This window comes from Ursus americanus, chromosome 30 (genome assembly GCF_024610735.1).
Source record: "Ursus americanus isolate L20-20 chromosome 30, mUrsAme1.1.p, whole genome shotgun sequence".
NCBI classification, from domain to species: domain Eukaryota; kingdom Metazoa; phylum Chordata; class Mammalia; order Carnivora; family Ursidae; genus Ursus; species Ursus americanus.
Window position 1 is genome coordinate 5,406,371 of NC_142156.1, and position 23,826 is coordinate 5,430,196.

A 23,826-nucleotide genomic window follows, 5' to 3' on the forward strand; every position below is an offset into this window, starting at 1 on the left:
ATAGAAAAATATAAAAATGTATCACACAAAGTAAATGTGGGTAGTTTTGTGAAACTCTTTTTAAAATAAACATGTATTGGATTATGATGTAAAACCTAATTCTTATTTGGGTTGTGATGGTTAGTTTCAAAGTTAGGAACTCACTGTTTTTAGAGGATACAAAGGTAATTAAAATTCCTTGTTCTCAAGGAACTTGAATAACATGTTTTATGCTTGCTACGCAGTATATATTTCTTTGTGTAGCTCAGAATTTCATGCCCCTGATGGTGCGTCTAAGCTTTTCTTGGGGCAGATTGCCAGTGATGGTGGTGGTGGTAATTTGCCGGTGATTATTATAAATTAGAGGGTCCTTTTAGGGCATCCTGTGTGTTTATGCTAAGATTGGAGGTACTAATGTTAAGAGTCATTAATTAAAGTACTTTTACCTTTGCAAAGACTTGGAGCTGTATCACAGGTGGGAAAAATCTCAAGTAATGAACTTGGAAATTGTCATAGTTTTACAGTTTTTAGATTGGGATTAAAAGTGAAGGACTCTAATATTCTTGATGGTCACTATTCCTTGCGATTTGTAGACAGATGGCACCCCATTTCAGATAGCTTTTTTCCTATTTGAAAGCCTACATCACTTCCAAACTTTTCCAAAATGGGATGCATTCAGCTGATTATTTCTTCCTGAATCTCAGCACTTCATCTTTTTATAGCTCTCCTTCAGGAAACATATAATACCTAGTTTAAGCTCAAGAAAAGCAGTTTAAATGGGAAGTAGTTTTGTAGAATTGTCCTTCATTCAAGTAATTGCTATTTCCTATTCTGAAGCTCCTTTCCCAGGGAGAGTAAGGCTTTATACTTTGATCACCAAAGCAGTCTGCTTTGTGCTTTTATTTGTTATTGTAGTTTCTCCCAGCCCCCACCTTTATTTTACAACCTGTAGCACTACATATTAGAGATACTGCTTAATGATTTTTTGTTTCTTTTACTGACCTAGGACTCTGTGTGTTTTCAAGAAAGAAAGTTATTTCAGATTTAATGAGTTTTATGTTAGGTTCACTTCTGCATTTGTTGCTTGCCGTCTTTAGGAAGAGAAAGCCAATTTCATTAGGGCAAATGTAGGCAGGTAATACTTGTTGGGGTGGATGTTCTTACAAATTCTTAGCGCTTTACTTAGATTGTAAAGTGTTTCCTGAGATTCCTGGGTGCTAGCAGTTACAGTTTCATGATCTCTTATCTGCAATTCTGTAATCTCTTAGGCTCTGAAAATCAAAAGATTTTTCTTATTTAGTGGCTTGACCTGATCTGAGCTGAAATGAAGCTATTTGTTGCTTTACTTATTCCATTTAGTGTGAATTATCCATGCATTTCACTGTAGAAATATTAATGTTTGATTAGTAGACCCTGTTGAGAGCGTTAAACTAATACTTATTATATACACCATCTTAAACTCCAGAAAACTCAAGTTTTGAAATCTGGCCCATCAGGTTTCTGATGAAGAGTTGTAGATTTGTATTACTATTCTTGGTGAACTTGTTGATTTTATTTTTTACGTATACTGTGAGTGTGGAAATAGGAGAGTAGCCACTATAGTGACATGGACTGGGTTTTGGAACTAGATGGACTTGCCATAATAACCTCTTTCAGTCTCCATTTTGTCCTCTGTAAAGTGAACTTGGTGATAACTACTCTGAGTGGGTAGTAGTGATTAAATGAGATAACATAATTCTTGATCAAAATTCCAAGATGTGGGAACAACGCAGGTGTTCATCAGTAGATGAATGGATAAAGATGTGGCATGTGTATACACACACACACACACACACACACACACAGGAATATTACTGAGTCATAAAAAAGAAAATTTTCCATTCTTGACAACATGGAGGGACCTAGAGGTTATTATGCTAAGTGAAAGAGAAGGACAAACACCATATGATTTCACTTATATGTGGAATCTAAAAATGAACAAACAAAAAAATAGATGCAGATTCATAAATACAGAGAACACACGGGTTCTCTGGTTGCCAAAACGTGGAAGGGGGATGGGCAAAATGGGTGAAGGGGATTAAGAGGTCCAAACTTCCAGTGATAAATAAGTTACGAGGATATAAAGTACAGCATAGGGAATATAGTCAGTAATGTTGTAATAACTGTGTATGGTGACAGATAGTACCTTCACTTACGATGAGCATTTCATAATGTATGTAATTGTTGAATCACTGTCATACACCTGAAACTAATGTAAATTGTGTTAGCTGTAGTTCTGTTAAAAATTAATTTCCTCATTCCTTTATATAGTCTTATCCTGACAGGGACTTTTTAAACTAAAACTAAATATATGTTATTTATGTAACTGAGCAGGGTAGCTATGCTTTCATTCTACCTGTTTTGCAAAATGGTATTCATTTCTTTCTTTTTGCTGTCTTTGGCCCCTAGGGGAGCATGTAACGTCAAGGTTTAAAAATGAAGTGGAGCGGATGGGTTTTGATATGAACAACGCCTGGAGGATTTCCAACATCAATGAGAAGTACAAGTGAGTTGTGTCGGTGCCTGTGGACTGTGTTTCACAACCAGTGCCTTTGCAAAAACCCCAGTTCTCATGTGGCAGAACATCTGAACTTAGACATTTTATTTCAATGGAATTTTATTTATTAAATCTAACTGCATGGTCTTCAGAGTACTTCTTGAGCCTTCTTTTCCCATTGCTGTCGCTGGAGTGGAAAAGTGATATTTCATAGGATTCCAGAACCTTCCTTTCCATCCCCTCCAGGCCTCTGTTCTTCCTGGTGTGTGCATTTCCTAGACAATACCGTGTTCTCATGTAGGCAGGCAGTTTCCATTCGTCTCATCACTACTTGACATCACACTGGAGATAGAATCAGTGATCTCACAAGCAGTGATAAAACACTTAGAAGCTAGTTTTTATGACTAATTTTACTCCAGATTCTATGAAATAGGCATAAGTACTATTCTGTTCTTTCTAACTTCATAACTATGACCATTTAATCATTAAATATTAATAAAAGCACTATTAAATATTTCCCATTACTTATTCCCTTAAAAGGTGTAAGTACTTTGGTATGGAAGAGGCAGTTAACTGCTCTGATTTTAGTGGTCCAAATTTCTATAAAACAAAATTGTTCAGGAGATTTGAATTAATATTTTTCTCCTAAGATTCCCTCTAGCAGTTGGAAGCATTAATCGTTCGGTTTTTTGAATTGCCTCAATTTTCCTGGTCTGTTTATGGGTAGCCTTTCATTTTTCATTGGAAAAACTACAGCTGGTTACTGTATGCAGCTCTTCACATGGCCATTGACCAAGGAAGTAAGAACCTGGGGTATTGTGAAGAAACAGGAGCTACAGGCCTGTCATACCTTTTTGCCTGTTCTCAGTTTCAAGTCAAAGCAGAGAATGAAGGTGGAGACTGGAGGAGAGGCCTCAGAGAGCTGAGACTGCCACAGGCTTTGCTCATGTATAGCCCTCCTTTTCTATGCTGGAAACTGCTTATCTACATATAAGCAGCTAGTATTTGCTAAAGAGGTCACTACTAAGTAGTGTACTACTTACAGGACAAGGAATATAATGATCAGAATATTGGGTGAAGTCAGAAAACCAAGTTAAGCTAAACTTGCTGAAAAAAAAAATGTTTGAGTTCAAAAGCCATTTGTTTTTCAAAATTGCTCTTCAATATGGGTTTTAAAAATTAACTTTTGTCTTAGAGTCCACTATTTCTACCTGAAACCAGTCTTCAGGACACTGGAAAGTTCTTCCTACTACAAAGAGGGGAGAGCTAAATTTACTCTTAAGGTTTAAACAAGATAAAAGAAATAAGACAAAAGAACAAGACTCATGGTTAGCATATTAACTATGGTCACGTTGTCCCAGGTTATTTTTAGGAGTCTGTGGGTGTTAAGTTTATAGAGCTACTCTTGGTTGTAGATATTCTCTTGGTTCAGTGGCTTTTAAATTCCTGATATTTAATCTTCTGGAAATTGAGAACACGATGGAGGTATTTAGTGCAGAAGGATCAAAACCCCCAATTCCTAAGCTACTTGGTGTTTTCTGCATCTTCCTCCAATGCATAAGGTAGGCTAGGGCCAGGCGGTGGTGGTGCAGGAGGAGGAGGAATTTGTGTATTTTAAGATTTGGGTTAAAGGTCGTCTTGCCTTCACTTTTGAAAAGGAATATTGGAAAGACATTGTCCTTAAGTGAAAAACCTGTCAGAACTGCTTTTTAGGGCACCAGCTTGACTAGAAGACAGCTCCTGTCTTCCTTCCTAACGTAAACAGCTTTCCCCCCCTGAATATAATTCTGAAGTATGTTTTATAGAAATCATGATTAATAGCTTACTCACATGACTAACTTGGGTCATTGGGGCTGTGATTATGTATGCAAATGTCCTGACTTATGGTACTGCTTCTGCATACCCATGCCTGCACCTGTTACCTATAATTAGGACACATCAAAGAATATGTTAGTAATTCTGTAAGGGCTCTGAAAACTTGAAATTGTGGGCTTTTGTCCTTCTTCACATGTTTCCCTTTGACAGAAGCCTGAAAGAGTGAGGGGGTCTGGTAGAGGTGACAGACTCACTTCTGTAGTTGGACTGTGCACTTTGTGTAGTTAAGAAATTACCTGTATGTTTGTTACAACAGAAAGTTACAGTGAAGAAACTAAGTAACTGCGTGTGGACTCCCCTTATATCACAGATGTTAAGATCACCAAATTCCCAAAGGCAGCCTAAAGTGAAACAGTCCAAGATAGTATTACGTAACATATACGTAAGTAAACACCTAAGGCGAATAGTTCTGCTGAGTAGGCCAAGACTCAACTAAAGCTCCTTACTGCCTTTTAACTGGCTCTGGGGTAGCTTGATCAGCATCCTTATGCTGGCTCACCTAGTGTCTCTCCCTCTTCTCCCTCCCTGTCTCCTTCCCCCACTCCCTCTTTCTCACCTTCCCTGTTAGGCTATGTGGTAGCTATCCACAGGAGCTCATAGTGCCTGCCTGGATCACCGACAAAGAACTAGAGAGTGTCGCAAGCTTCAGGTCCTGGAAGCGCATCCCTGCTGTCGTCTACAGGTAAGTAAGCCTGGCCAGGCCCAGCCTGGTCTGGTGCTACTGCCCACTGCATGTGATCTGCTGCTCTGCAGCCGCTAACCTGGGAAGGAAAGGAAGGGTTCAGAGAACTTCCCAGGCAATTTTGTGCTTCCTTATTGTTAAAGCCACTCTTCAGTGACACACCAGTACTTACCACATCCAGAGTACTTGCTGATGGTTCAAGTGATAAGAAAAATTTAATAGAGAAGTGGCTCATCTTGCTATTTTAAGATCCTCTGACATTCTATGGGAAGGTAATGTGTTACTGCATTTAGCTTCCACTGTTGGCCTTTGGATTGAGAAAGAGGAGTTCTGGAAAGTGAGAGTTGAGTCATTTGTGATTGTCTTTGTGGTCGAAACTTTGACACATGAAAGAGCTTTGTTTTTAGAGGGAGCAGTTAAAGAAGGCAGCTAGAGCTTGGCTAGATGGAAGATCTTAAAGATCAAAGGCACGAGAGCCAAGGGAGGCAAGTTCTAGAAGGGGATGGTGGCGTGGTGTCGAGCACAGGCTTGGGAGTTCAGATCTTTTCACTGATGCTCTTGCTAAGGCAGCTTGAATAAATTCCCTAACTGACCTCAGCCTGTTCCTAATTAGTAAAATGGGAATGAAGGTCTTACTGTGTAGGTATGCTGTGCCACCTGAATGAATCTGTAAATACTGGGCTTCCCTAAGCAGTACATGGAGTAGGTTGTATTCCTGGGGCTGCTTTCATATATAATTCATGGAATAGCTCAGTTCTCAAGGACTCAGTTTAAGATTTGAAGAAGTCATTTTCTCTTATTTTGAAATTGTTTAAGATGTCATCTCTTTATAATATTTATATTCTCCATTACATTTTTCCAGTTTGCAGACTTTTTGGGCTTTCCTTGAATTTGGGCCCAACCAGTGGGGCTTAGAGACTTTCATGCCAGGAAGCATTCCGTTGAAATACTGAGGTTGTAGGGAGGGATTTATCTCCTTGTGGAATTTCCACCGAGGTAACCAGCTTGTTCATTTAGTCCACCGATGGTAAATTCCGTTGAAATACTGAGGTTGTAGGGAGGGATTTATCTCCTTGTGGAATTTCCACCGAGGTAACCAGCTTGTTCATTTAGTCCACCGATGGTAAATTCCGTTGAAATACTGAGGTTGTAGGGAGGGATTTATCTCCTTGTGGAATTTCCACCGAGGTAACCAGCTTGTTCATTTAGTCCACCGATGGTAAATTTTGATGGCCATCCTGAATAGAGAGAGATGAAAAAGTATTTGTTTCTGGCCCAGTGGAATCCATTAAGTTTTCAATCTCAATTTTCATCACTGTTGTTTTCAGACACCCCTAGAAAAGTAGGTCACCAAATTTTACCTATCACTCAAGTGGCAAGGATGACACAGGAATTAGAGAGCAGGGAAAGCTGAAAGGATTTGTGTCTTATCAGTGATCGGCCTAGCTCAAATAGGGAAAGCAGCCAGCTGCTGCTCTGTGGTCAACAGCTGTGTTAGATCAGCAGCCCTGGCATTTGTAGGGTTTGCTGACTTTGAGCATAAGGGGGAAGGACTGTCATTTTCAAAGTACAGGGCTTTAGGTGGATTCTCCTTGTTGGTAGAGAAGCCCATAAGTGCAAGTTAAAAACTTCTTAGAATAAACGGGGGAAACCTTTTTTTCCCTTCTAAAATTTATTCTAGTGCTATGTTTGTTTGTTTTTTTCCCTAGCCCTGTCTAGAGACTATATATATATAAATGAAATTTATTTCCAGTTTCTCTGAGAAAATCTGCTCTCAGAGGATTACAAATGAAAGTTCTTGGTATAAAAAAAAGAAGAAGAAGAAAGTTCTTGGTATAGTTCACACAAAATCAGATAGGCTTCTAGGAACTAGCCTCTGTTTTGGAACATGTGTCTTGTATCTCTGAGCCCCAAACTGGGTTGTTAAATTGTTGGGGAGCGTTGTAAGGGATATATAGAAGAATGTTTTGGGGATACTCTGTGAGTGTCTGCTTTGCCAGCCCAGGTGGCAAGATGCTTCTGAATCCAGCATACTTTACTGAATTTAATTGTCTGTAGATTTCAGTAATGCTTCCTGAGGTTGCTAGCAGCAGTTACTTGACAGCACCATGCTGAACCAGAGCCTGATTAGTGTTTTTCCCCCCACTGTGATGAGAGAGTGTTTAATTGGATTTATCCCTGAAGACAGAGATTGCTCTAACACAGCAAGATGGTGCAAAGGGCATCCATCTGTAGTGCAAGTCACAGCTCCCCCTCTTTGTGCATTGAATGGTTATTAGAAATTTCTAGTCCTTTAGTGAGCTTGCGTAATATTAACTTAGGGATAGTTTAAATATTTATGTGTTTTGGTATAAAATTGAAGCATTCAGTGTTCATTAGGGGACTCATCCATCGAATATCTTAATTTTCATACTTTTTCCTCGTTCTTTTTGTTAAAGGTAGAAATGCTCTTTAGTGATTTTTAGCTGTATTGTTTTAGTTCTTGATCATGCAGTCAGAAGCATTTTGGAAGACTGCAGAAAACTGCTTATTACAACAGCTCAGTGCCATGACCCTTTGAACCCAAGATCCAGGCTGAAGAGTGCCATCTTCTGTTACTCTTGGGCACTGCTGGGAGCATTGCAGAAAAGGAGGGTGCTCAGGAAAGGCCCTGCCAGCCTCTTTTGTGAAGGTTTGGCATCAGTCAGCTCTGTTGTTTCCCAGCGCCTATTATATATGCTAGTAGGCATTTTAGGAATTAGGTTTTATTTCCAGTTGAGCTCCCTTCAGCCCGTGAGCCAATTGAGCATATTGGCAAGTGCTTTCTATTACTTGTCTCTCTCTTCTGGTGGATTTAAAAACTACAGGCAAACTGATGGTTCCAGTGGAATATGGTTCTTGTTGAATTTCATTGATTGCTGGTGAGCTTTAGGATTAAAAACAAAAATTGTTCTCTCATTGTTCCTTGAAGATGACAAACAGATGCAGTAGTATGTTTTGTTTAAATCTGTCTCCTCCATATGTGTTATATGTGTGTAGGAATATATGTATAGATTTTTTTAAAGATTTTATTAATTTGAGAGAGAGCATGTAAGGTGGGGGAAGAGCAGAGGGAGAGGGGCAAGCAGACCCTGTGCTGAGCTTGGAGCCTGAGGTAGGGCTCCCATCTCAGGGCCCTGAGATCATGACCTGAGCCAAAACCAAGAGTTGGATGCTTAACCCACTGAGTCATCACCAGCCCCTGTATTTAGATTTTAATGGGAAGTAAGACACGGACACTGCCCCTCTGGGAGATAGAATTGGGGGGCATTTAAATTTTTTGCTTACCAGCTTCTTACTCTGCTAACTTAGTTTTATAATGAACCAATTACTTTTATAACTTTTTATTTTTTTATTATTTTTTAAAGATTTTATTTACTTGTCTGAGAGAGGGCACAAGCAGGGGAAGCTACAGGCAGAGGGAGAAGCAGGCTCCCCGCTGAGCAAGGAGCCTGATGTGGGACTCAGTCCCAGATCCCTGGGATCATGACGTGAGCTGAAGGCAGCCACTTAACCGACTGAGCCACCAGTGTGTCCCTACTTTTATAACAAACAATCCCCATAGCCCCAGGTCAGTAGTAATCTGCTTTGTCTCTACAGATTTGCCTATTCTGGACACTTCTAATAAATGGAATCATACAATATGTGGCATTTTGTGACTGGCTTCTTTCACTTAGCATAACATATTCCAGGTTCATCCATGTTACAGCATTTATTGGAACTTTATACCTTCTGATTGCCACATACACTTTTGTAACTTCTTTTTTTTTAAAGATTTTATTTATTCACTTGACAGAGAGATCACGAGCAGGGGAAGTGGGAGAGGAAGAAGCAGGCTCCCAGCGGAGCAGGGAGCCCCATGCGGGGCTCGATCCGAGGTCTCTGGGATCATGCCCAGCCGAAGGCAGACGCTTAACGACTGAGCCACCCAGGCGCCCACTTTTATAACTTTTTAATTGCTAAAATTGCTTAACTAAATTCCTAACTAGGAAAAGACTGGGTTTTAATATCATCTTAAAGTAGACTTTTGAGTAAAATTTCTGGTCTTAGTTTTTAAAAAAAGTATCTATCAAAAAAAAAAAAAGGATCGGAGTATGGTTTATTGAGGTTTATGCTGTTCCTTCTGAGAGCTTAAGGAAAGGTAGCTGGTGCATTGAGCTATCTGCCTATAATAAGAGCAATTTGTGAGTCATGAAATCTCAGGAGAGTTTGTAGAGTAGTCCACTGTGGGCCGGGTAAGTGTTTTGAGTCCCAAAGGTGGGACCTTGTTTTGAAAAGAATCCCCAAGCCAATCATAAGAGCACAGTTCCTGTAGTGGGCCCTCAGAAGTTGTTGTGGAAACAAGTTTTTCTCTGTCAGCGTCTATTAGGCTAGGATATTCAGGTGCAGTATTAAAAAGGAGAGATTAATGTTTCAATATTGAGGAGCAGAGTTAAGTGTATTTGTAGATTATTTTTTACCCAATTTTCCAAATATAAATTTAAAGATTGAAACATTTACTTTATGAATATAAATTTGTTTTTTCTAAGAGCACACATTTATCATTTTGTTAGTAACTTTACAAAGGTCTCTAAAATACGATTTTTAAGAAAGATTCAGATAGGTTTTGTTGTTTATTCTTGTTGCTATAGAAGATTTCTACCCTGAGAGGACTTGAAACTAAGCCATCATTTACCTGTATTCAAGCTCTTCATTAAGGCATTTAAAATCCACTACCTTGTGTGAGCACAGAGCATCGGAATGGGGCCACTGAGATGGGTATAGCTCTGTGTCTTGTTCCTTGCACAGGCACCAGAGTAATGGAGCTGTCATTGCCCGCTGTGGACAGCCAGAGGTCAGCTGGTGGGGCTGGCGAAATGCTGATGACGAGCACCTGGTGCAGTCGGTAGCCAAAGCTTGTGCCTCTGACTCCCGATCAAGTGGCAGCAAGCCGTCGACTAGGAACAGTTCTCGAGACTTTCCCAATGCAGGAGACCTTTCTGATGTGGAGTTTGGTAAGATGCTCTCTGGACCCAATGGCAGCAGTTTTTAGAGTATCTGTGAGAACTTTTTCTTGAAGTGGCCTTTTCCTTATAAGACATATAATTTGTTTCATAGGAGAGAGAGGGTGAAGCTTCAGTTGATGGGATTATTTGAGGAGTCGTAGGTCTTGACAAAGATCCAGAAGACTGTTTCAGACTTGGCTTAAGAGGGCTAGTGTGTTGGTTGTCTTTCTAATCATTGGGACAAGAATGGGGTATATATGTGATAGGGGACTTGGAATTTCTCCGGACCGTGGCAGGAGACACCAGGCTTCATTAAAAGACTATACACGTAGACATGAGATAAAGGAGATTGTAGACAAAACAGAAGATAAACAGAGAAGTCTTAGTAGCAAGGTTCTGGTTAGATGGGTTTCACTTAATCGAGGGTTTTTGTTTATTTTTTTCCTTGGTGTTGTGGTAGGTGTTTTTGGCTCTTATTTTGCACAATTCTGGGAGAGATGGGTTCGTTTAGTTTTTTATCCTCACTCCTGATGTTCCTAGATTCTTCTCTATCAAATGCTTCAGGAGCAGACAGTTTAGCCATCCAACCGCAGAAGCTTTTGATCTTGGATGCACGCTCCTATGCAGCAGCTGTGGCGAACCGAGCCAAAGGAGGAGGCTGTGAATGCCCAGGTGAGGTGTGCGGTGCTTTGTTCCCTAACACTTTTCTTGTGAGTCGAGCACAGGCCCAGCTGGGTCTTAGTTTTCAATTTGAAATGAATAGCAAACCATGTTCCTCAGCCTATTTGAGAGAGCCAGAGCTGTTTGGATTCTTAACACTATAGTTTCTTTTCAGGGAAGAAATGGAGGAGGAGGTGCAGTGAAACCAAATAATCTTCCTTCCTAACCTTTAGGTGATAAAGAAAGTAAATCCTCCCCATGATAAGGCCTGTTCATGTTTGGAAGCTGCTGCTTTAGTGGCTCAATTTCTCAGCCTTCTAAAAGCTTTTTGTTGCCTTTGACAGTGGGTTTACTCATCACTGACCTCACAGAAAACTTCCCACATGGCTTCTACTTAGAAAACCTGGGGTGGAAATTGAAGCAGTAAATCCAGAACGCTAGCAGTGCACCTCTGTCCTGACCTATAGGGCCCCCACTGTTTGCTGACTTGCTCCAAGCAGGGACCCCTTCAGTGCCAGCTGTGCGTCGATGGAGCACGTAGAGGCTCCAAGCTCCTTATTCGGATGTGATCTCACCTGGAAATTAAAAGCAGTTGTATGAAGGTGAAATGTGAATGCATAAAATGCATTGTTCTGCCAGGTTCTTCTCAAAGAGATTCCAGAACTACAAGTTAGATGTGACCCACGAAGTCAACCTGGGGGAGATGGAAGGCTATAGATCTTTTTCTTAAAAAATAAGAGCTTCTGTTTTATGTCCATATCTTCACAAATCTAACTTTCCTTTTTGCAAAAACAGCTAAATTCAAGCGCTGTTTTTCCTCTCATAAAAGGACTAGACTAATAGGCATCAAAACATTGCAGTTTCATTAGTCAGCAACTATAATGGATTTGCTTTATAGCCTCCTTACTGCTTTTAAATTTGGCCATGTGGGCTTTAAATTCAACATATTTTTGTTCTCTCTGTTGTTATTCTCTGCAGAGTATTACCCAAACTGTGAAGTCGTGTTTATGGGGATGGCAAATATTCATTCAATTCGGAGGAGTTTTCAGTCCCTGCGGTTGCTGTGCACACAGATGCCAGATCCGGGAAAGTAAGACCTTGACCTTAGCTTTAATTTTGCTTTTTTTTTTTTTTTTTTTTTTTTTAATGAGTTTGGAGGTGTCTTTTCTTCTGTTTCTTGGTACACTTCAGTTTTATTTTCAGTCCCTGTGGGCATTCTCCTATCTGTGTTAGGAGCACAGTAGCACAAAGGAGATGCTGGGAGAAAGATCTAGCCCTTTGAAAGGTTTAAAGATGTGGAGCACAAACAGATCTTGGTCCTCAGAAACCCTGCCTTCTTGTTTTTCCTGGGACCTCTTCTCTTTTACATTGTTTTTGGCTCATTTTTAATTCTTTGGTTTTTGACATCCTGTAGGTAACACTTATCTGCTCCCCTCAAGGGAACTGGTAGAATACAAGATAACTTAGGAATGGTCTGTAAAACAAATATGGACAGATAAATATTTAAAAGCCCCTGTTTTACTATTTCAGGAAGCCAGAAATGGTGCCAGAGAAGACAGAATTTTCTCTTTTCTGGTGTTGGTGCTGGAGCCCATAGCTGTTTCCCTGGGTTCTGTTCAGTAGATCTGATCATATCAAGTTTTGCAGAATTCCTTGATTTATTCAATCAAATGGCTGCCTGAACCACTTGTACTAACTCCTAGTAGTAGTAAGTGATTAGATTCATCACAGTTGGAATCAACCCAGAGGATGAAGCAGTTATCTTTGGGGAAAAAGCCTCACCAAAGAATGAGCCTGCTGCTCTCCTTTGGGAATTAGCAACTTGTGTCTGCTACACATTTACAGAAACCAGCCAGTAGTGCTCTCTTCCCCAAAGGTGGGGCGTAGAAGGAGCCTGGCTGAGGTCTCAGAAGATCTGCCACTAATTGTGTGACTTTGGCCAGGTGGCTTAATTACTATGGGTATCAGTTTTTCTATTTATAAAATGATGAAAGGGACAGAATCAGTACTACCTGATCTCAGATACCTTCCATATATTAAAATTCTTTCTTAAAAAAGCTCTTTTTTAAACCCAGAGTCAAAAAGATGTAATTGGCCCTCACCTGGTCCAAATGAATGTCTGCAGATTTTATTAAGGAAAAAGGTAATGTTTCCCTGTATTTGGCAACAGATCATAAGACAGTACTGAAGCCTTCCTTGTGAGTCAAACGAAGCCCTGATAGTGGTGATATCAGGTATAGTCAAGCCCCGCAACACTTGATTGAGGCTGTGGAACCACAAACCTGATCACGTTTTGGAGAAATTAAGAGCTTTTGGGGGTGGGCATGTAGGGAGTGGAATCCATGACAGGGCACAAGAAACAAAATGTCAACAGAGTTAAAAAACAGGTGTGATCAGCTTGTGATTACTTCCAAGGGGTAATTCTTGGGATCTGATACTTCCTGAAGGTCTTTTCGAAAAAAGGTTCTTCTAGATCCCTGCTGAATCCAGTCTATGTTAAATCCAATAACACTGTGTAGCCATTGGTATACTAATTTATGTGAGTCTTCAGTCATTAGCTTGGGCTAACCCAGTTTCAGTCAATACAAATTCAAGACTTTAGTGGTAGGTGTTAGGGTGTGGGGAGCAGGTGCTGTTGTCTGCATTGTTCTTTTTTTTTTTTTTTTTTTTAATGATTTTTTATTATATTATGTTAGTCACCATACAGTACATCCCCGGTTTCCGATGTAAGGCTCGATGATTCATTAGTTGTGTATAACACCCAGTGCACCATACAATACGTGCCCTCCTTCCTACCCATCACCGGTCTATCCCATTCCTGCATTGTTCTTGATTGTGGCATCGGGCTTACATCTCCTTAGAGACATGTTTGTATGTGTGAGTTTTCTATACTTTTTTTTTTTTTAAGAACTTGTAGGGCACAGTTGCTGATCATTAAATATAAGTACCTACTGTTCTACAATGTCGGAAGTGGCTTCATTTCCTTCAGAAGACTCCAGAAAGAACTACTTATACTGGGCATATACCTACCATGGACTGAAAAATATTAAATATTAATTCTCAGAAACTAGCCGTAAGATTTTTGGAACAAAAATTCTATTAATTACTGTCCTTTCTCTAAAGCTGTCTCTGTTGCATAGTAGGGCTTAAGCCTCATCTTTGTACATGCTTTATAAAGACAGAAATTTGTTTGTTTTGGCAGTGTTTTATTTGGAGGGAAAGATCCTTGGGAATTGCTTTTTGATTTCACGGGTATTTGGCATGATGCAGTAGATCATAAAAATCAGCATTTCCTTATCCCCTTCTGTTTTATTTTTATAGTTGGCTCTCAGCCCTCGAAAGCACAAAATGGCTCCATCACCTGTCTGTGCTTCTGAAGTCCGCACTTCTGGTAGTGCACGCCGTGGATCGTGATCAGCGGCCAGTACTAGCACACTGCTCAGATGGCTGGGACCGCACTCCCCAGATTGTGGCATTGGCTAAGCTCTTGCTCGATCCGTATTACCGAACCATAGAGGTGGGTGCATCCGAAGAGTAGGATTTGGTACATCAGTATGAGTGGGAGAAACCTTGGAGGGTTTTATGATCAGTTTTGGTCTTGGTGGTTAGGCCTAAAGAAAGTGAAATTTGTTTTAAAATCGTTGCTCCTTTACCTTGAGCCACGTTGTGGTGGTGCTTCCCACAGTTGTTGTGCCTTTTAAAATGGAGCAGATTGTGGATAACAAGGTATTGAGAATACAGACGTGTTTTCCTTTGCAGTCTATCTACTTGGAAAAGTTTTGGCTACCCCAGGAAAATGGGGCTACTGTAGAAGGATCTTGGCATGCTCAGTATGATAATTGGTCCGGATATCACTACAGTGTTCTGTGGAGAAAGAGCCCTACTCTGAAAGAACCACATGTTGGGTTAAAGATGTAAGAAAAGCCATAAAGGTGCCCTAAAATACATGTAAATCTGAGCTAGGGAAAGATACTAGAAACAAGGCCTTATAAGTACAACACGAAATACAGACATTAAAAAATTTTTTAAAATTTAGAAAAGTGGCTTTTATACTGTATAGTGAATGAAAGTAGACTGAAGAAAGGCTTAGATAAATGCTTAGTATCCTTTTGATGATTATAGAATGGAGTTGAGGGAAGTGGGAAATTGCCCTAAGTGCATGTTCCATGGAGCCTTTGGCTGTGGGGCTTGGTCAGGGCCTCCTGTTGTGCTTACTGGGAGGTTGTTAAAAGGTATTATTGCTGTTAGTCCCGACAGGCTCAAGACTGTTATAGTCTCCATAGACAAGAACACATGGTCTCTCCCGGGTGTTCCCTGCAGGGTTTCCAGGTCCTCGTGGAGATGGAGTGGCTGGATTTTGGCCACAAGTTTGCCGACCGGTGTGGGCATGGGGAGAATTCCGATGATCTAAACGAGCGCTGCCCAGTGTTTCTGCAGTGGCTTGACTGCGTCCATCAGCTTCAGAGGCAATTTCCTTGCTCTTTTGAGTTCAATGAAGCATTCCTTGTGAGTTCGGGCTTGTAATTCTTCATTTTGGGGACCTTCTAACATTATGGGGTATCAATGCAAATGTTAGTGTGCAAGTTTTCACATGAAACTATGCATTCTTTTAAGAATTTAATAAGGACCCATTCTTTTTCCCAGTTTTAATTAAAAGCAGTAAATGTGTGTTCAGTGAATGTAGGTGTGTTAGGTTTGCATAAAGTCTTTCAGTTGTTTTAAACTTAGCTTTTAAAGTAGATGATAGAAGTCTTAAATACTTAGAGAAATAATGGGGGTGCCTGGCTGGCTCAGTTGGTGAAACGTGTGACTCTTGATCTCGGGGTTGTTAAGTACGAATCTCCTGATGGGTGTAGAGAGTACTTCAAAATAAAATAGAGAAATAATAGAATATCTTCTCCTTCCAATCCATCTGCCAACCCCCTTGCTCCCCCCCGCCCCGCTTGTGTCCCATACCCACGGCCCTCTTTCCTTTGACAGAGGACTCACTGTCCTTGCCCTCTTCCAGCCCCTCCGTCCATTGCTGCACCGGCTCCCACTGTCTTTCCTCTGCTCAGCTGCATGGTGACAGTGTTTCTCCTCTCTGCCTTTTGTACCCCCATATTTCCCTCTCTACCACATTGTTGCCATTAGTACACAGACATGGCGTAGTGCCTCCCATCCCCTCAAAACCCTTTCTCAGCTTTGTACCTCTTACCAGCTATTAATCTCATTTCCTGTATCTCATCTCTACAGCAGAGTTCTTTAAGTCCTCTGCATTTACTGTCTCAAATTCCTTTTTTCCCCATTCTCTCTTAAACCCACTCCAGTCAGGTTCAGGTGTTCACCCTACCACTTTACCAGAGCTGTGACTTTCGTGTTGCTAATCCAGTGATCAGCTGTCTTCTCTTGTTAAGAAGTTTTTTTTTTTTTAATTGAGGTATAATTGACAATATAACGTTAGTTTCAGGTATACAACATCATAATTCTGTATTTGTGTATATTGTGAAATAGTCACAAGTAATTAGCATCCATTGCCAAATTTTTTTTCTTATGAGAACTTTTAAGACCTACTCTCTTATTAGCAACTTTCAGTTTATTTTATAACTGGAGGTTTGTATCCTCGTCTTCATTTTACTCTTTGGCACTGTTTAATCACACCTTTCTTGAAACCCTTTATTCAGCTGACTGCCAGCACAAACTCTGCCTTCTTCTCTGCCTCACTAGCTGGTCCTTTTCGTCTCCTGTGCTGATTCTTCACACCTTCCCAGTGCTGAATGTTGGAATGCTCCAGGACTCAGCCTCCAGGGTGCTTCTATATCTTACTGCTTCTCTGGGGATTTCATCCAGTCCGATGGCTCTGATTGCTATCCATGATTCCCACATTTATAATTATGTCTTCAGCTCAGATCTTTCCAGACTCAACTGTGACTGCTCAGTATCTCCATGTGGATGTCCTAATGGCATTTCATACTTAATGTGTTCAAAACTTGGTTCTTGATTTCCACATCTCCCCACCCCAAAATATAATCTTCCAGAAGTATTTGGCCTGGGTGGCAACTTAATCCTTCCACTTATTTAGGGCAGAAACTTGTATGGTGTGCTCAGCTCTCATCCTCCCCCTTTCATACTCCACATTCAGTCTGTCAGCAGATTCTGTAGCTTTGCTTCCAGAATCTACCTAAAACCTGATTACTTCTTGCTGTCTCCACTGTTCCCACACTGGTCCAAGTTACCACCATCTCCTACCCCAATTCTAGGGAGTCAACCCAGCAACTAGAGGGATTTTTTTTTTTTTGAAGATTTATCTATTCATTTATTTTAGAGAGAGCACACAACCGGGGTAGGGGAGAGGGGCAGAGAGAGAGGGAGAGAATCTCAGACTCCCTGCTGAGCGGCTTGACCTCACCACCTGAGACCATGACCTGAGCCAAAATCAAAAGCCGGCCACTTAACCGACTGAGCCACCCAGGCTCCCCTAGAGGGATCCTTCTGAAACATAATTGAGACCATGTCATTCCCCTGCTCAGGAACCTCCAGTGACTTTCCATTTCACACAGAGTAAAAGTCAGTCCATAAAATGGCCTGCAGAGCCATCCTAGAGGTTACCTGTCTAGATTTATTTCTTACCATTGCCCTCCTTGTGTAATGTCCTTCAGTTACACTGGCCTCCTGTTTCTTGGAAATTGCAAGCACGTGCTCGCCTCAAGACCATTGTGCTGGCTGTTGCCTCTGCCCGGAGCGTTCCCCTCTCAGATACCCTCTTAACTTGCTTTCTCGCTTCTTTCTTCCGCTGCCCTGGGTGTGCCCTGTCCCTCTCACCCTGCTGTATTGTGGTGCACAGCAGTGGTCACTCCTCCCCCACAGCTAGAACCAGCTCCATCGGGGCAGGGGAGTTGTCTGATTGTTGCCTATCCAGAACCCATAGAAATGTCTGGGGTATGTCAGATGCTCAGGAATGATTTGTTGAGTGAAAAGTTGTCTAGAAGTGTGCTCCCAGTTCAGACTTGCATTGCACACTGACCCGCTCCTGTACCCAGGTGATATGATCTGTGGCTCTGGACTGTGACTGTTAACTTAGGACTTCCCAGACTGGTTGCCAGGGAGGCCAGGGGGAGTGGGGTGCCAGTGATCTGTCTTTGCTCTTGACTCAGGAATGCTAGGGGTTGGGGTTGGCACTCCAGGGTTGGTGTTGTGAGGACACAGCTCTTCCATGGCTTATTTGGTTCCCCATCCTTAGGGAGTGTGAATTCTGAGGTGCTCTCAGGAATGTTGGGGAAGGAGCCTCAGCAGGGCTACCCTTCCCTCAGAGAACATATACCCTGTTGCTTGATTTTGGACTCCCACAGGTGAAACTGGTGCAACATACCTATTCCTGCCTGTTTGGAACATTCCTGTGCAACAACGCCAAGGAGAGAGGAGAAAAGCATACTCAGGAGCGGACGTGTTCTGTATGGTCGCTGCTTCGGGCAGGCAACAAGGCTTTCAAAAACCTACTGTATTCCTCTCAGTCGGAAGCCGTATGTATCCTTCAGCCTTTCCTCTCTGATCAGCAGAAGGAATTTGGGGGTGGTGGCATATGGGAGCCATTTTTGGTAGTGACTTTCTCAAAGGCATCTCTGTTGTCTCTGGGTGGGTTGATTCCATTTTTTCCCCATCTGTCCCGAGAAAGGCTTATTTCCTGGTGCTGCTCTGACCTGCTTCTGACCAGTCTTTGCTCAGGGTGGTTTGATTTCATCCACATCTCTATTTTGCCACTTAGACAAGAATCTTTCCTGGCACCTCTGTCAGAGCTTAACCTACTCCTGGCATGTTCTGTCTAACAAGTGGAAGGGGAACCGAAGTTGTCCCTTGGGTGCTCGCGATAGCGCAGAAGGACCTGCCACCAGGCCCCCAGTACCCTTGCACTGTCATCAGGCGATGATACGCACTGCAGCTCCTGTCTCAGAGAGAGAAAAGTGTGTGCGACATTAGCATGTGTGTCTGTGATTTTCTGCTCATATGGGGAACTGGCAGGCCCTTAAGACTTTTCTTTCTGGGTGGCTCAGTCGTTAAGTGTCTGCCTTCGGCTCAGGGCATGATCCAAGCGTTCTGGGATCGAGCCCCACATCAGGCTCCTCTGCTGGGAGCCTGCTTCTTCCCCTCCCACCCCCCGCCTGTGTTCCCTCTCTCGCTGCCTGTCTCTCTCTGTCAAATAAAAAAATAAAATCTTAAAAAAAAATACCAAAAACTTTTCTCTTCAAAGGAACACCTTCTGTTAAGCAGAGGAAAGGAGGCATGCACATCTGTGTTGATACATAGTAATGTTCTTTTTGTTAGAATGCATCTTAAATTCTAAAGAAGTCAAAATCAGAGGTTATATTGCTTCACTGGACTGTTAATATGCTTCTCACTACATTTAAGTAGTCAGAGAAAAGTTTTACGCTAACTGCTTCTCTCTTCACTGTGCCTGTTGGGGACGTCACAATACAGGAAAAAATTCCCTTCTTTTCACATGATTAATTTAAATGACCCTATAAAACAGGTTTGACAGAGTCTTCCGAAATGACTCACTTTTTCATATGAAGTAAAAGCAACAAATTAAGCGGAATGAAAGTCATTCAATAAAGGGGACCTAAGAAGTAATTATGAAAAATAGATTTTAAAAAATCCTTTTAGATTTTTCATGCCCACAGGAGGTTCTCAGGTGAGAAGTGCAGCTGGTGCAGACCTGTTGGGTGTTGCAGCTTGGCGATTGTTTTTGACCCTCATTTCTAAAGACTTGTTGGGACTTGTTTAAACGTGTATCCCCACTGCTCTCTCCTCAGGTGCTGTACCCTGTGTGTCATGTGCGTAACCTGATGCTGTGGAGTGCAGTGTACCTGCCCTGCCCGTCCCCATCCACCCCCGTGGACGACAGCTGTGCACCATATCCAGCCCCTGGCACCAGCCCTGATGACCCGCCCCTGAGCCGGTGAGCCCGGGGTTGATGCCGAGGCCTCAAGTCCTGCGTGGGTGTACTTCTGTGTTGGGGCACATCCGGGCATGGTTAGAGATCATGATGTTGTCCGGCTCCACATGTCTCGTTTGGATCTCTGAAGTTTTGTCAGGGAAGGTATAAGGGTTTCAGGCTTCGAGGCCATAAGAGCCTCATTTCCTGAAGCGCATGGGGCCCCATCACAATGCTGTTCTGCCGCGTGCACTGAGCCGTTTCTCAGTGATGGAGCAAACCTCTGGGTTCCTCGTGACCCTCTGGCTTGAGTTTCAGCCACTGCTCTGTGCTCCTGCCTCTCTGCTATCATTTGTCTTTTTGGGGTTGAAAGGCAGATGCTATCAGATGTTAGAAAGTTTGGCTTCACCACTTGAGAATTAACTTTATTGAATTCAGACTGCCAAGTAATACATTAATTTAAAATTTTGTAATAGCAGAAAATCAGCAGTGCTACTTTCATTTGCCAGTAGTGGAGAAACAGAGCAGTATCACGAATGTTTTTTAAAAATAGCATTTGCTATTTGTTTATTTGTATGTACGGACACGGGGTAGGGTGGAGCGAGTGGGGTAAGTTGAGAGGAAATTTGCAGACTAGAAGAAGGGCCCATCCTGGAGCTTTTTGCCTTTGTGTCAGTCTGAGCCTCACTTTAGAGATGCCATGGCTCCTTGAATAGCTGTAGTGGACCCAATTATGAAACATCTGCCTGTTAAAACCGATCGACTCCTGCTTACGTCTGAACAGCCTCCGATACTCATTTCCCGCAAACTCCTTTTGTTTAGGCTACCAAAGACTAGATCATTTGACAATCTGACTACGGCTTGCGACAATACAGTGCCTCTAGCCAGTCGGCGCAGCAGTGACCCAAGTCTGAATGAGAAGTGGCAGGAGCACCGGCGCTCACTGGAATTGAGCAGCCTGGCTGGTCCTGGGGAGGAGCCCCTCGATCCTGACAGCCTGGGGAAGCCAACCAAAGTGCTGGGCGGCGCTGAGCTGTCTGTTGCAGCTGGAGTGGCCGAGGGGCAGATGGAGAACATTTTGCAAGAGGCCACCAAAGAGGAGAGTGGGATAGAGGAGCCTGCCCATAGAGGGGGCATTGAGATGCAGGAGGTCAAAGAGAAGGCTCTCTTAGAAAAGGAGATCAGGGTGAAGACCCCTGAGGGCTCAGCCATTATCTTTCCTCAAGAACCAGAACTGGGTGATGCTGCTCTGACGAACCATCCAGGCATCAGCCATTCTGTGCTCTCACAGGGTATTCCTGAGCAGCAGGGTGGGCACAGTGTTCTCCCCAGCTTTCTCCCCAGCTTTCTCCAGGAGTCCCCTGGGGGGGAGGATGCCCAGGAGGTCCCTGTGGAACAGCCCCGAATAGAAGCTATCACAGAGGCTAGGGAGGAAGTGTTTCTTCCAATCCCAGTAGATGCAAAAATTGGCTATGGTACCTCACAGTCAAGTTCTCTGCTGCCCCCCCAAGTCCCATTTGAGGCCAGAGGATCAAACACGGACAGTTCAATGGACATGTTAATAGAAGATCAAGTCAAGTCAGAAAGTGGGCCCGAAGGCCATCATAGACCTTGCCTGGTAAACAGTGGCTGGTTCAGTGGCAAGGACATGCTTCCTCAAGCCATGGAGCCCCGGCCTTCAGAGAAGAGCCTAGCTGACAGGCCCCAAGTGGTATCTGTGGCACATAGGACTTCCCCTGGCAGCACCCACAGCCCAACGCATTCTCCTTGTGCCTTGCCTTTAGCCGAATGTAAAGAAGGGCTTGTGTGCAATGGTGCCCCGGACACCGAAAATAAGGCTTTAGAGCAGCCCCCAGGGCTTAGCACCCTCCAGAAGCACCCCACCCCCAACGGGCACTGCACCAATGGGGAGGCTGGTAGGAGCAAGGACTCACTGAGCCGCCAGCTGTCTGCTACCAGCTGCGGCTCTGCCCACTTACACTCGAGGAACTTGCACCACAAGTGGCTGCACAGCCACTCGGGGAGGCCATCTACAGCGGGCAGCCCCGACCAGCCTTCCCGCAGCCACCTGGACGACGATGGCATGCCTGTGTACACGGACACTATCCAACAGCGCCTGCGTCAGATTGAGTCAGGCCACCAGCAAGAAGTGGAGACCTTGAAGAAACAAGTACAGGAGCTGAGGAGTCGCCTGGAGAGCCAGTACCTGACCAGCTCCCTCCGATTCAATGGGGACTTTGGGGATGAAGTGGTGAGTAGACCACGGTGCCTCCACAGCTGCCCAAGGAGAGGGCACACTGAGGCTGGGCGCTCTCTGTGCCCCATGCACAGTGATTGGTACAGATTTCTAAAAGAATTGGAAAGGTCCAGAGTGGTCCTGTTGAGAGGCTGGAGATGAGCCTCAGCCATGTGAATGGCGGTCTGCCTGTTCTTTCCTGCCTTGCTTACTTGCCACAGGTGTCCTGTTGAGGCAGTTAGAATGAGGAAGAGAGTTAGCACTCTGTATGCGGTTGGTCAGATCTCTTTGGAGAGAGGTTCCTGTTTTAAGAAAGGGCATGAATTTCTGGGCAGAATGACAGTAGGACAATGTCAAATACTCCTGTCCAGTTGTAATGCCTGTCCTACCCCAGTAGCTAGTAAGCTGACCCCCCCCACTGCCCCCAAAACACGGGCTGTAGCTGTGAAGGTTTAGTTTAACAGCTGTTTGTACCTGCCCTGTGGCGGGTGATGGCAGGAGAAATGGGGAGAAGGGATTGTAGTTCGCGCTGATGGGGCCTGGTGGCTGGACGTGGGGCTGCGTGAGGGGGAGGGTCTCAGGGAGGTGTTCTCCTCGCTGGCTGGGTCTGACCCGATGTGTTCAGATACAAGCGGGAGCCTGGCTCTGAAGCACTCAGCGTACATTAAAGGCGGGCTCATCCAATGACTTTCAATTCAGACTGACTTCTCGGTATTTCTTTCATACTAATGATGGTTTCTCATTTTCCCAAAGAGTCCTTCAGAGAAAGGAGGACATGCCCAAAGCACTCAGTTTCAACATGCAGATGTAAGTGACAGGGTTGGATTAACAGACTCACTGGAGCAGCTGACACTCAGAGTTCACAGTCCATCCTGGTCACTTTTGCCCCACTCACTTCCTGGAACCTAAGGCCCATCTGTCCACTGCAGAGTCACTGCACACAGCCTTAGACCTGTGCATCTCTCTTCCACCTGAGTTCAACCCGGTCTCTGCACCTGCTCGACCCATTTCTTGATGACTGAGCCGCCAACAGATCTGGCAGCCTTAATACTCAGGCCCACCCAAGTCCCCCAGTGCTCCCTTCTTTACCAAGCCCTTTCTTCTCCTGGGAGGAGCCAGGTTCATTCTGTTCAGCTCTGTTTGTTTGCCAACAGACTTCAATCCCCGACTCGGAAAGCAATCTGGATCAGAACTGTTTGTCTCGCTGCAGCACAGAGATTTTCTCTGAAGCCAGCTGGGAGCAGGTGGATAAACAGGACACGGAGGTACAGGCTCAGCCCCTGTTCTGAGTGCCGTCCATGCAACTGTTTTACGGTTCTTTCCACCCCCATCCCTGTCCCATGCCCCTGGCCAAGGAATAACCTCATAGCACACTTAGCCTTGAGCCTCTCTGAATCCCCATCAAGCCTAGAATTTCTGAGCCAGGGAGACTCAGCAAGCTGGTCCTCTCTCCTCCTTGACTCTGTGAACTGTAGCCTTGCCGGCTCTCGTAGCGACCCAGGGTGCTGCTGCCTGATACTGTATCTCAGGGGAGTTTGGAGTCCCCTCGAGGGAAACGATTTGGACGCCTTTCTTGTACTGCTGACATCAGCCTGCTGGGCTGGTGCCAGCAGAGCCAGTATGGTCCTTGTGACTCTTGCTGCCCCCAGCATGGCTCTGCTGGCTCCAGCTGGATGGCCCATCTCCCGTCACTAACCTGGCCCCATCTGTTTTACAGATGACCCGTTGGCTTCCTGACCACTTGGCTGCCCACTGCTATGCGTGCGACAGCGCCTTCTGGCTCGCCAGCAGGAAGCACCACTGCAGGTGCCGTTTGGGGGTGTGGTGGGGAGGGCCAGGGTTTGGAGGCTGGGGTTTGGCCCACAGAGCCTGCAGCTTGGAGAGATGCAGGCATCTGGCTGGCAGTGTCCCATCTGAGGCAGATCCTGGGGTCTACAGGACCCCAAC

General features: G+C 43.8%; 1 protein-coding gene across 16 annotated transcripts in view; it reads left to right on the plus strand.

The window, feature by feature from the left end:
• The window catches only part of MTMR3 (myotubularin related protein 3), a 137,781-nt gene that overhangs the window by 109,112 nt on the left and 4,843 nt on the right, over window positions 1–23,826 (plus strand). For 8 of the 16 annotated variants that reach the window (XM_087857210.1, XM_087857212.1, XM_045791313.2 and 5 more), the window contains 13 exons: window positions 2,428–2,524; window positions 4,959–5,072; window positions 9,879–10,084; window positions 10,616–10,747; window positions 11,714–11,825; window positions 14,057–14,252; window positions 15,056–15,241; window positions 18,064–18,234; window positions 19,522–19,667; window positions 20,466–21,894; window positions 22,633–22,686; window positions 23,034–23,144; window positions 23,597–23,685. In XM_087857210.1, the coding sequence (XP_087713336.1) occupies window positions 2,428–2,524; window positions 4,959–5,072; window positions 9,879–10,084; window positions 10,616–10,747; window positions 11,714–11,825; window positions 14,057–14,252; window positions 15,056–15,241; window positions 18,064–18,234; window positions 19,522–19,667; window positions 20,466–21,894; window positions 22,633–22,686; window positions 23,034–23,144; window positions 23,597–23,685 (3,043 nt within the window). The remainder of the gene's footprint in view (window positions 1–2,427; window positions 2,525–4,958; window positions 5,073–9,878; window positions 10,085–10,615; window positions 10,748–11,713; window positions 11,826–14,056; window positions 14,253–15,055; window positions 15,242–18,063; window positions 18,235–19,521; window positions 19,668–20,465; window positions 21,895–22,632; window positions 22,687–23,033; window positions 23,145–23,596; window positions 23,686–23,826) is intronic. The other 8 variants (XM_045791322.2, XM_045791323.2, XM_045791324.2 and 5 more) reach the window with 3 other exon arrangements.